This window comes from Amblyomma americanum, chromosome 6 (genome assembly GCF_052857255.1).
Source record: "Amblyomma americanum isolate KBUSLIRL-KWMA chromosome 6, ASM5285725v1, whole genome shotgun sequence".
Taxonomy (NCBI): Eukaryota; Metazoa; Arthropoda; class Arachnida; order Ixodida; family Ixodidae; genus Amblyomma; species Amblyomma americanum.
In genome coordinates, this window is record NC_135502.1 from 2,127,438 (window position 1) to 2,140,030 (window position 12,593).

Here is a 12,593-nt window from a genome sequence, read left to right on the forward strand (position 1 = left end):
TGAGTGACTGGGAGGTATACTGGCAAACACACTGTCAATGAAGTGGCAGCCGGTGGGGGCACTTGTTTGTCACTGCAGGCGCCTGGCCGCACGTAGCTTGGCCAAGGGCACAACCACATCACACAGTTGCTCGCACACTTGCAGATGTGTGTTGTCCACTGACATGAGGCAATGACAGTGGCAACAGGAATAGTGACTGATATGACTCTCCACGCCAGCATGGTGAGTCGTTGCTAGACGCTAGATTTCCACCGCAACTGTTGCTGCACCATTCCTAGGTACGCCTGCCTCTGGAGACAGGTCGTCCTACAGAGGCTGAAAATACAGTAGCGCATTGTTCCTCCCAAGAGGTAGGTGAGGTGAGGTCTACGAGGTAGCCACCATTTAAAGGTGGCCCGTTGTTATCTGGGTCAGTGGCAGTGTCGCCTGCACCCTCTGCTGACATGGGCGCATCCAAACAGAAGCTGTGAAGAGCAGCACGTGTGGTGATGATGCATGCTATCCGCTCCCACTGGCAGGGCTCTTCGGCGCACTGATGCAGCGCTCAACCACAAACTGCTTGAAAGCATGTGGCGTGTTGCACAGGCCTTCTGCTGAGTTGGGTGTCTAATGCCACGCCACTGGCGCAGGCAGCCATGGCTCCAGTGGGTAGAAATGGTCTCCTGCATAACAAAAAATGACGCAGTTAAGCATGCCCTATCTCGATGATCTCAACAGCATTACAAGAAGCTCTACTATAAAATAGAGATTCATACTAAGTAGCCCACAGCCGGACAATGCATGACTGAGGTGTATAAGTGAGTACTGGTGTAAGGTCAGACCTTTATCATCATACTGATATAAATGATGCACTATGATTGCCTGCACAACACAAGGGCCGTCAGGGGTATTTTGCCTTTGTTTCTTAGACAGGAAATACCATGTATTTCAACAATGTTAAAAGGGTGACAATACACTGTATCATACTGTAACGTAATTGTATAGGTGTATAGGTATAACTAGCCAGACTGATTCTTGTAGCTTTAGCAGATCGTGGTAAATGCATAGTGCTGGAGCTCAATATATGCGATGGAGGTAGCCCGAAGGTTGACACGGCTTTTTTTCCGTTACCCAGAAAAAACTCACCGTCGTCCAGCAGGCGTCCCTCTGCCTTGGAGTGCCGCCAGATGAACGCGTCATGGAAAGATCCCGGTCAGCGCATGTCCGCGGCCAGAATGCACATGTTCACGCCACAGATCTGAGAAAAAACGCGCACAGCACGAACTTATTGCTGTTGCCGAGGCCCGCACTTGTAGCTGAACTCATGCGGTCAAAAACAGTGGCCGAGGTCTGCTCACTATCATGTTCGCAGCCTAGAACCCTTTGTGGCTTGTTCGTAGCACTGCCTCACTGCTCCCTGATGGCGATGAGTGTGCAATCGACACACCCGACGGTGCCGGGGATGCTGCTGCGGCGAAGGGTTAAGCGAAGGAAGCCCTCCTTCACCTCTCCCTTCTCTTCGGGTCTCCCCGGAAAGCGAACACAACCCTTCTGCGACCCAACGTTGACAATGGTTTCCGCCACCGTAAATACTTGCTCACAGTCGGTTGGGCTATGCCGACATTTGCTTCATTTCTACGGTGGCGAAGAAGCGCAGCGCACGCAGCACCTGCCGTTCCACTGACAGCGCACTCACCCACACAGCTCCCAGTTCAACAGCGAGTTTGTCGCACACCTACTCTGCAATCTCCTTCCTAAGTCGAAGCGCCAAAATAACTCGTGCCGGCGCGTCAAAGTCATCTTCATGCACCCTCCTACACCGTTGCTCGCACAGCCAACCGCGTATAAGACGCTGTAAATAGCCGCCATTTTCGCTCACAAAGATTGTGAGTGGTTTAGGTGCTACCTTTTTTGCTCTCAATTTTAAGCCCGCATAATCAGGTGCACAGCGTCATCACTTCAGCCGTGTTCACTACGTAAATAGTAGCCGCCGGTGGCGCAAAAATTGTTGGCCTTGGTTGACCAATTGGAGTGGGGCAATATAGTGGCATTGTGAGCGTTTTAGTCTCGTTTTAGTATTGACAGCGGTACAGAATGCGGCCCCTGGTCAAAGCAAATGTGGGCCTTGGAGTGGGATGGCACAGTGGGACTCTATCCAGTCAGAAAAGACCAGTTGAAAACTATTGGAGCCCCAGTTGCTGCAAGTGGGTGACCTTTAGTGACAGCTCCTTCTCTCGAACAGTCAGCAGCAGGCAATGGGGCGACCAGGCCATCTACTGAAGGGGTGACAACTCTGGTCGACATGGTGGCGCGCCTGCTGGACGATGAACAGGCAGTGCCCCAGCAGCAGCACGTGTCCCGGACTCTGCTCACAGCCGCAGGAGGAGGCCACTGTGGAGCAGCAAACATGTGGGTATAATGCCCTGGTGGAAAGTTTTGTGTGCTTGTTTGATGGCAGCTGTCCTTTCCTCACTCATCGATCGGGCAGAAATGTCTGCACCATCTTAGAAAGAGTTTACTCACTGAAAATGATTGAAACAATTTACCACTATTAAAAAGCTATCAGGCAACACGGCTGCCCATGGACCAAAATGTGTCGTGCAGTTGTGATGGAAAGGCAAAGACCTTTGCCTCATATTGCAAGACTGAGTATCCGAGAGACGAGGATTTATAATTTTTATGCGATACCATTAAGGGTCTTGTTCACTGGCAAAAAATCCCTAGAGATGCAAAGTCAGGTGGCCCACCTAGATCACGTGACCTTGCGATGTCATCACAACCTAGTGTTAATTCTAGTGTTAACATTCCCTTTAAAAATCTTACTTGTCATTAAAGGGTTCAGTAAATATTTGGTTGTTTGTGGTATTCAATTGAGTGATGCCACATTTGATTTGGCTTTACACAATTAAGAAGAACTTGAGCGGACCAGAAAATTTGTTCTTTTTATCACAAGTTTTTCTTAACACAGGTGCCCCTAAGAAAAATATGTGCGTGTGCTGGATATGTCCTTATACAGGGTGATTTTTTTTATACGTTTACAGACGTTTATTTTAAAAGCTGTGGGGGGTACATAAGTGTGCTCTGCGCAGGTGAATTATACAGCAAGGCCGGCATTAATGTGCGTGGTAGACCTCATTAATTATGGGACTAAATAACCAAAATTTATTAGTCAACTTTTTTATTTTAGACTTTAGGGGCAAGGTTATATTGCAAAACTGAATGCTGCCAACAATGAATGTGAATCGGGTTTTGAAATTTTCTTAATCGGCAGTGCTGTGTGAAATATCGAACGTCAAAAATGCACCGTTGATAGCTCGTTGAGTTGGTTTTCCCACAATGCATATTTATAAAATGGCATCACTCACATTTCTTCTGCATCAAATATGGACGCAATTTGTGTATTCAGTAATGTGGAAGTACTTCATTTCGGGGACGATACAACACGCTTTAGCTGCACATTTCTGGTGCCACCTTCGGACAAAAGGGCATGAAATAAACTTTCAGGCGGTAGCCAAATGGTGCTGGTTGAGGAGCAGTTTCTCTAGATATTAATTTTTTCTGTACTTTGAGATTGTTTTTGGGCTTTTGCAGATACTTAGTACAAAAATTTGTTTTTCCAAATATCAGCTACTTTTTTGCAATCTCAAGACTCGCATCCCACAGTGAGCTGAGGCAGGCAAAGTTTGCATATGGTGAGCAACAGTTTGCTGATGTCACCCGGCAGTGACTGGAGGTTGCTTGGAGAGCAGTGAGCAGTGTCCTTGCTTGTGAAAGGAAAAGATCTGCCAGATGTCATGATGGTGAATCATAGCGAATTGTGTGACAAAGCACTAGCAGAATACTTCAGTATAGAATAATCCTCCTTGTACAACTATACTCTATAGCAATATTACAGAAATCATGTCCTGCAGCCAGGCAATGAATCTCAGGTATACGGTACTTTTATGTACCTGCGAAACAGTAACGCATTGGACACTGACAACCTGCAGATAAGACCAATCGAATGTGCCTTACCTGTAATCAGTTCTGTTCTTGCTCATGTCTATAATTCTAGAGCCAGGAACCTATCCTGAGAAAATTAGAACAATTAGAGTATCTGTAATTTTTAAAGTTGGTGAACGAAACCTGTCCATGAACTACCACCCCCGTCTTCACCAAGGGAACTGAAAAAATAGTTTTTACTCTCGAGTCAATTCTTTACAAGGTAAATGCTGCGTCATGCTATCACATCTACACAGTATGGGTTTAGAAAAATCAGATCAACAAAATCAGCTCTGTTAGCGCTAAAAAATGTTGCCTTGCAGAATATTGAAAAGCTTATGCTTGTACCATTGCCATTTTTGTAGGTTTCAGTAAGGCATTTGATTGCCACCATCACAGCAATCTTCCTAGCAAACTGCAGTCCTATATGGTATTTGTGAAAATTGTTTAGCCCTGCTTGAGCCTTACCTCAGCCGCAGGACTCGATGTGTACCTGGAAATGGTTATACAGTAAAAGCTTAATTCAAACTTGGTTAAATCGAACTTACGGTTAATTTAAGCTAACGCCTGGGTCCCGTGTATTTCAATAGGGGAAAACTCCCGACAATTCGAACAAGTTGGCATCCGCTATGATTAATTCGAACTAGGAGCCCCTGGTTACACCACTCCCCATAAAAAAAAGTAACCCATAGCAAGTACAATGTGCTGCAAATTTACTAGAGATGTAAAACAATGGAAAAGAAAAAAAGCCAAGCACACGACGCTGGCGGAGCCCGCGCTTCGGTGCATGCCATAGCAGGTTTACGCTGCCGGAGCACTGGCCCGTGTTGCTGACGCTTCGGCGCAAGCTGTCCCATGTTTTTGTTGTGCCGCGGTCTCTTGGTCATGATCACGTGGCATACACAACGCAGTTCGGCGGTTCGGGCGCTGCCGCGCCACCGTCATGCTTCTTGTTGGTGCCGCGAGCTATGTCGACAGCAATGTGGAGACACAGATCCCTTGAGTGACTGCATGCTGACAGCAGACGCCACTGGGCTCACGTGCGATGAGCACAGCCGACAGTAATGAGTGCTACGGCGGCAACAAGCCTATGCCACCGCCAAGTGCATGTGAAGTAGCATCAGCGCTCGTTGTTGCAGCACGCTACTTTTCTAGCATTGAGAACTCTGACGTTGCTCTGGTGCTCTTGGGCAAGCTCCGGGTGATGCTAATGGAGTCTCGGCAGAAGAAACACGAGCAAATGTACATCACTGATTGCTTTTCATTTTGACGATCCTTCTCCGTAAATAAACATGTTTTGGAGCACAAATAGCGTCCTATATTCCAGCACTAAAGCTCGCTGCTCACACGAATAGATTGCAGTACTTGTTTCTGGCACATAACTGGCCGATCAATTTATTTCATTTGCCATTAGGACTGCATGAATTTAATTCTTAGGATTGCCCGTCATAAACGTGTAGTAGCGCCTAGCTCACGATAACGAGTCTAGATGTGACTGCTTCAGGTTCTGCCCACGTGGCCGGGCACAATGACCACACATTCTAGCGCCTATTCAATAATTCGAACTTCGCTTAATTCGAACAATTTTCTGGTCCCCTTCAAATTCGAATTAACGAGCTTTTACTGTGCGTCCTTACTCCTACCAATTACACGCGGCATTCCACAAGGTAGCATATGAGGGCCATTATAATTTTATTTGTTCATAATGTCAATATGACCACTACAGTTCAATTTATTATAAATGCTAATGACCGTGCTATGCTTATTCTTGTTACCAATGTCGACAGATTGTTAGAATGCAGCGAAGTCCTGGAAAAGGTACCTACATGGTCCAAACTAAACGTCATTAGGGTGAATCTTAATAAAACAAGAGCAGTTGTGTTCCATGCTTGAAATAAACCTTTTGGGATAAACTACTCTATTAGTTTTGAGTGCCACAATATAGACGTCAAAAGATCATAAATTCCTTGGTGTAAATTTTTTTTCTTCCAGCTTAAGCTGCGATATTGCATGCATAAACTATCCTTAAAAAATACTTTCCTTAGTTGCAGGCATGGTATTACGTTGTTGAAGGCTGCTTCCAGTAGAAACATGATGGAAAAAAGGGCGTGAACTCATCCAACTTTCTGCTCTAATCATTCCAGTAAAAGCTTCAGGTCTATGATGCTTTATGGAATTCAGATTAGAACTACACTTCGTTAGTATCGTGCACAATGAAAAAAGTTAATTGCTTGTATTATCCACTACTTTGTAAATATCAAATCACTGTCCACCACTAAGCTTGCATTCCATTCTTTTAATATCATGAGGGTAGAGAACTTATACAAATATAAATTATTGCAAACAGTCTACTTCTCTTCTACTGAGGTCTGAACTTTTATGTCATCTCTGGCATCTTTGACACCATGTGCTACTAACGTACACACAAGTCCAGATCTCTGGCAAATCACACATTTCCGCGCATACTAGTATTAAAAGTATCAAGCATTAGGACATGACCTGCCATCAACACTTAATATATTGCACACAGGGAGTCTGAACCCAAAGTGATTGCGGCAGTACTTTGTAAACTTATGAATCATTCTATTTTTTATACTTTTTGTTTTGTTTTTCTTTCTTCCTGCAGTATTTTATTAATATTTCCCTTGATCTCCATGTTTTATATCTCATTGTGACGGAGACTATGTATCTCACTTTCCTTTTTCCTATCAAAGAAATATTATCTTTGATTCTGTAGTTGCAGTTTATTCTTTCCACATATCGTGTATGTTGTTATATAGACACATTCGCATATTTATTTTCTCTCCTTCACAAGACTGCCATGTAACGGTCTCCTGAGCCATGTCAGTTAAAGGGCAACTGAAGGAGTTTTAGAATTCGATGAGTTTAAACAAGCCAAATGTGTGAACCTTGCAGGTAAAGCATGCAAAATCTTTTTGCACTCACTAGCATTTGAAATGGCAACGTAATCACCTACTAAAGTGGCGTCAGCGTACAGGCTTCTCTGTAGTGCACAGCGACAGGTAGAGGCCGCAGTGATGACGTCACATACAACAGCGCTGCCTGCCTGCCAAACACACCACTTGGAGAGGGTCTATTGTGGAAGGAGGAGGGCATGGCAAGAGCGCAGGAATGCATAACCGTAACCATGGAGGGGGTTGCCATGGGAGCCTCATGGAGGGTGGTCACTACGGAAGGAGGAGGGTTTGGCGAGAGTGTAGGAATGTGTAACTGTGGAGGGGGTTGTCACAAGAGCCTCACAGAAGGTGGTCACTACGGAAGGAGGAGGGTATGGCAAGAGTGTAGGAATGCGTAACCGTGGAGGAGGTTGTCACGGGAGCCTCACGGAAGGTGGTCACTACGGAAGGAGGAGGGTATAGGGTATGGCAAGAGTGTAGGAATGCTTAACCATGGAGGGGGTTGCCACGGGAGCCTCACGGAAGGTGGTCACTACGGAAGGAAAGAGGAGGGTATGGCAAGAGTGTAGGAATGCGTTACCGTGGAGGAGTTGCCATGGGAGCCTTACGGAAGGTGGTCACTACGGAAGGAGGAGGGTTTGGCGAGAGTGTAGGAATGTGTAACTGTGGAGGGGGTTGTCACAAGAGCCTCACAGAAGGTGGTCACTACGGAAAGAGGAAGGTATGGCAAGAGTGCAGGAATGCGTAACCGTGGAGGGGGTTGCCACGGGAGCCTCACGGAAGGTGGTCACCACGGAAGAATGATGGTATAGCAAGAGTGTAGGAATGCGGTATGTGGAAGAGGTTACCACAAGAGCCTCACGGAAGGTGGTCACCATGGAAGGAGTAGAGAGTGCAGCGGCAGTTGACGTGATAACAGCCAAGCATGCCCATCCACAGCAGCTGAGTGCGAGCTCAATGACACTGCGGACATGGAATCGAAGCAAAGTTTGCTCGAAAGGCAAAGCCCTACTTGAAGTAGCAGCCGCAAATGGAAAGAACCATGTACTCACCTATGGTGCAGAAACGTGGAGGCTAACGAAAAGGCTTCAGCTTAAGTTAAGGACAACGCAGTGAGCTATGGAAATAAAAATGATAGGTGTAACTTTAAGAGACCGGAAGTGGGCAGAGTGGTTGAGGGAACAAGCGCATGTTAATGACATCCTAGTTGAAATGAAGAGGAAGAAATGGGCTTGGGCAGGGCATGTAATGCGAAGGCAAGATGGCCGCTGGTCCTTAAAGGCGCTGTGAAAGGGGGTCTCAACAAAGATGCGATGTGCCTAGGATGCTAAAGGACGCCACTTCCCAAATATGCTCCAGCAATAATTTTTCAGATGCGCTTCGTAGAAGCTGAGTTATCTGTATTCAAAATTTGAATTTCCGCGTCTTCGTGCCTTTCCCTCTCCTCTTGTCACTTTTTGCACGCTGAAATGTTGGCGCTTCTCGGCCGGCTGCCGACGCGTGCGAGCCAATGCTAGCAGTTTGCTGCTGACATAACGAGCGCAGATTCGGGCGAAAGGGCAGTACCGCAGGTTCCCGGTAGGCGTGGAATCAGGAGTTTTAAAAATTGTATTGTAAATTTTCGGCTCACTTTTGAGGGCTTGTACGTGGCATGAATGCTCGTTGGCCTTTACTCTACATAATGCGAGCATTTTACAGCCAACCTCAAACACCCTTTTCAAGGACCCTTTAAGGGTAACGGAGTGGATTCCAAGAGAAGGCAAACATAGCAGGGGGCAGCAGGAAGTTAGGTGGGTGGATGAGGTAAGAAGTTAGCAGGCAAACAGTGGGTGCAGCTGGCAAAGGACATGGAGAGACATGGAAGAGGTCTTGGCCCTGCAGTGGGAGTAGTCATGCTGCTGCTGATGATGATGATGATAGTAGTTACAGTTGATGCTCCAGAAGTAGACCTCACAAGGCGCTTATTTGAAAAATGCCCAGATTTCTTTGGGGAAGCATTAGGGATGCTACCGGGACAAGTACACCTTGTAACTAAACACTAAGCAATCCCGAAAGCAATGACAAGCTGCAGAGTGGCTGTCAGCATAAAACCACAATTTTAAAAAACCTTGGCGAAGATGGAAAGATGAGGCGTCATAAAAAGCGTCACCGAGCCAACGCAGTGCGTGAGCCTAACAGTCATGGCAACGAAGAAAAAATGACAACATGAGAATCTGCATCGACCCACGTGCGCTAAATGAAGCACTGGAACGAGAGCGCCACACGCTGCCCACGCTCGACGATTTCCTACCAGAACTTGCAAAAGCCAAGATCTTTTCAAAATTAGACCTTCGAGAGGGATATTGGCAGTTCTGTCTCGGTGAAGAATCAAGCCTCAAGACCACATTTTAAACGCCCAATGGTTGATACCGATGGCTCCGCCTACCGTTTGAACTAACGGTAAGCAGCGAAATCTTCCAAAAAAGACTGCAAATGGCACTTGAAGTCCGCAACGGTGTTCTGTGCATAGCAGACAACATCCTTGTCTATGCAATAGGAAAAACCGAAAAAGAGACGCGTGAAGATCACAACAGACAGCTCGAAAACCATCTTCAGCGATGCTGATGGAGTGGAATATGTCTCAAAAAGGAGAAGACATGACTACGTACAACCATAACTGTTTTCCGGGGACATGTACAGACCAAGGAGGGACTGAAAGTGGATCCTGATAAGAAAAGGAAATTCAAGAAATGCCTCAACTAACTGATGTGCAAGGTGTGCAGCGATTTTGCGGAATGATTAACTGCCTCTCCAGATTCCTGCCAAGAATCTCATGAGTGCTGGGGCCACTGAGAAAGCTCTCAGTCAAAGACACTCCACTGCATTGGAGAAAAGAGTAAGAACAAGCATTCCGGAGTACAAAAGATGCAGGGACAAGAGCTCCTGTTCTTGCATTCTTCGACACGCGAAAGCCAGTCGAGATGCAGTGCGACGCCAGTGATCTTAGACTGGGAGCGACTCTCCTTCAGGATCGAAAACCTGTGTCTTTCGCCAGCAGAGCACTAACGCCGACAGAAATGCGCTACATGACCGCAGCTGTGGCCTAGTCGTTCAAGCATCCGCCTTGCATGCAGGAGGTGCGGGGTTCGATCCCCAGTGCCGCTGTGTACCCACCTGTGATACAATGGGTACAAGCCTTCCCCTGCCTGATGCTCGGCTTGTTTAGGTTGAAATGTTTGAGAAATGGGTCTTTGACGCCACCTTGAGTAAAAGAACCTTGTGCAGTGGCGCTCTTTGGCCACAGATGCCCTTGCACCATAAAAATTTGTCATCATCAGAAATGCGCTACGCACAAATAGGAAAGGAAATGCTAGTGATCGTCTTTTTGCTGCACGAATTTCATCAGTACACATTTGGAACAGCAACAACGATCATCGGCGACTACAAACCTTTACAGTTTATCATGAAGAAGAGACTAGATCCAAGTCCCAAGACAGCCGCAGGGGATGATACTCCAAACGCAAAGGTACAACATCACCATTGAACACAGACCAGGTAAAGAACTACTGTTAGCCAATACAATGTCAAGGGCATTCCTTCTCAAACACAGTGAAGGTGAACTCGAAAGTATCAACGTGGTGAATTACCTTCCAGTGTGCAAGGAAACTTTGGAAAAAATTCGAGATGCTACGAAGAGAGATGACTCCCTGCAAAAGCTAAAAGCAATCATCTTGTCAGTATAGCCACAAAAAAAAATGCACCATGCGCCGTGAGACATGCGTGTCTGCTACCCATTCAGAGATGAACTCGCAGTTGAAGATGACTTCATCTACAAGGGATTACGACTGCTCGTCCCAATGTCTCTGCATTGGGAAATCAAAGAGAAGCTTCACTCAGCACACGTGGGAATCAAGAGCTGTCTTCGCCGTGCCTACGAGTGTGTTTCCTGGCCAAGGATGAATGCAGAACTGAAAGACTACATTGCAAGATGTGAAGTGTGCCAAAAGCATTCGTGTTCCTAGCAGAGAGAAACTCTCGTGCCTCACCCGGAACCGAGCTACCCGTGGGAACGACTAGGATGCAACATCTTCAAGCACGAAGGAAAGAGCTCTCCGGTGACAGTGGATTACTTCAGCAGCTATTGAGAAGTGGACCAACTAAATACAACCGCGTCAAACAATATGATACTCTGGCTGAAAGCCCACTTTGCCAGATACGGAATACCAAGAGTGCTAGCGAGCGACAATGGATTACAGTTCACGAGTGAGGAATTCAAGAAGTTTGGAACTTTGACCACAAAACCTCAAGCCCGGGATATGCGCACTCAAATGGAATGCCCGAATCAGCGGTGAGAACAGCAAAACTCCTATTGAAGAAAGCGGGAGAAAGCAATTGGGAAGTACAACTTGCATTCCTTGACTTTCGAAACACATGAACCACTTTGCCGATGACCGTAGAACTGCTGCAACCGAAAACACGAAGTGTGACATATGTAAGCGAAGGCAAAGAACAATCTTTTATCTCGACAGCCATGCGAAGGACATAGCAGCATTGCAAGAAGGACAAGAGGTCTGCCCCATCAGAAGCGGAGCATGGACGAAAGGAACTGTTGCGAAAAGAGTTGACGACAGATCGTACGAAGTCAACTTGAGAGACAGTGTTTTGAGAAGGAACCGTGTGCTCATTAGAAGCCCACCTAGGAGCGCAAACAGCAACCAAAAGGAACCAGAAAAGAAGGAAAGTGTTACTGTGTTACTAGAGCTGAAACTAAGGGGCAAGAAATCCAGCAGCACCCTGCAGTGACTCGCATGACGCCGCGACCCTAAAGGGCAAGAATGCTTCCCAACAGACTGCATGATTTTATCGTTGGATGACGGTAAACCCGGCAAACTAAAAAAAGGGAGGATGTTACAAGAGATGGCGCCAGCCACACCAGCGACGCGTCGGCTCCTTGGCGATCGGAGGAGCCGCGAGCAACGCGCTAGACACATGGGCCGTCAGCTGGCACCTTCCTCCTCACCCTCACATAAACACGGAGCAGACGATGTCTCACGTTGCAAGCGTCACCTCTCAAGCTGCTGCACAGCAAGCCCATTGCTATATTCCTAGTAACCACACCTATGTAGCCAAGCCAGAAATAAAATCTGTTATCCCCTAGCAAAGGGAAGTCCTCAGCTTATTGAGCCACTCTGTAGTAAACAGACACGACACACTCCACACCCTGCACGATGCCAGGGTGAGCACATGGTATGAAGTCTATTTTGATTTTAGTCTCATCATTGGGGCTCTTCCACATCCACTTCCTGTTCTCATGCTCGCAAAACAAGGTAGTATTGATGATCCATAAATTATTTCTCTCTGCAAACTCTACTAATAGCTCCCCCCTTATTCCTAGAGCCTATCCCATAGTCGCCTACTGCCTGGTCTCCAGCCTGCTTCTTGCCTACCTTGGCACTGATGTCGCCCACCAGTACAGTGTACTGTGTTTTAATTTGCTTATTGCCGATTCCCCGTTCTCATAGAAGCTTTTGACAATCTGGTCATCATGGCTGAATGTAGGTGCATAAGTACATAGCTAGGCCTTCAGAAGCATGAATTGTTGGGCGAGTTGGTACATGTTCAAGAGAAAAACAACAGCGAGAAAAGACGCACGACCAAGGGAAGACACACAGACTGCCACCGGACATTCAACTGATACTACTTGCGCAAGAGCACATACATGCCACATTCATCAAA

The 12,593-nt window shown here is 46.7% G+C and overlaps 1 protein-coding gene across 1 annotated transcript in view; it reads left to right on the top strand.

The window, feature by feature from the left end:
* Positions 1 to 12,593, top strand: part of LOC144136183 (uncharacterized) — an 83,003-nt gene that overhangs the window by 16,385 nt on the left and 54,025 nt on the right. The window contains exon 4 of the mRNA XM_077668252.1: positions 2,222 to 2,388. Coding sequence (XP_077524378.1) covers positions 2,222 to 2,388 — 167 coding nt within the window. The remainder of the gene's footprint in view (positions 1 to 2,221; positions 2,389 to 12,593) is intronic.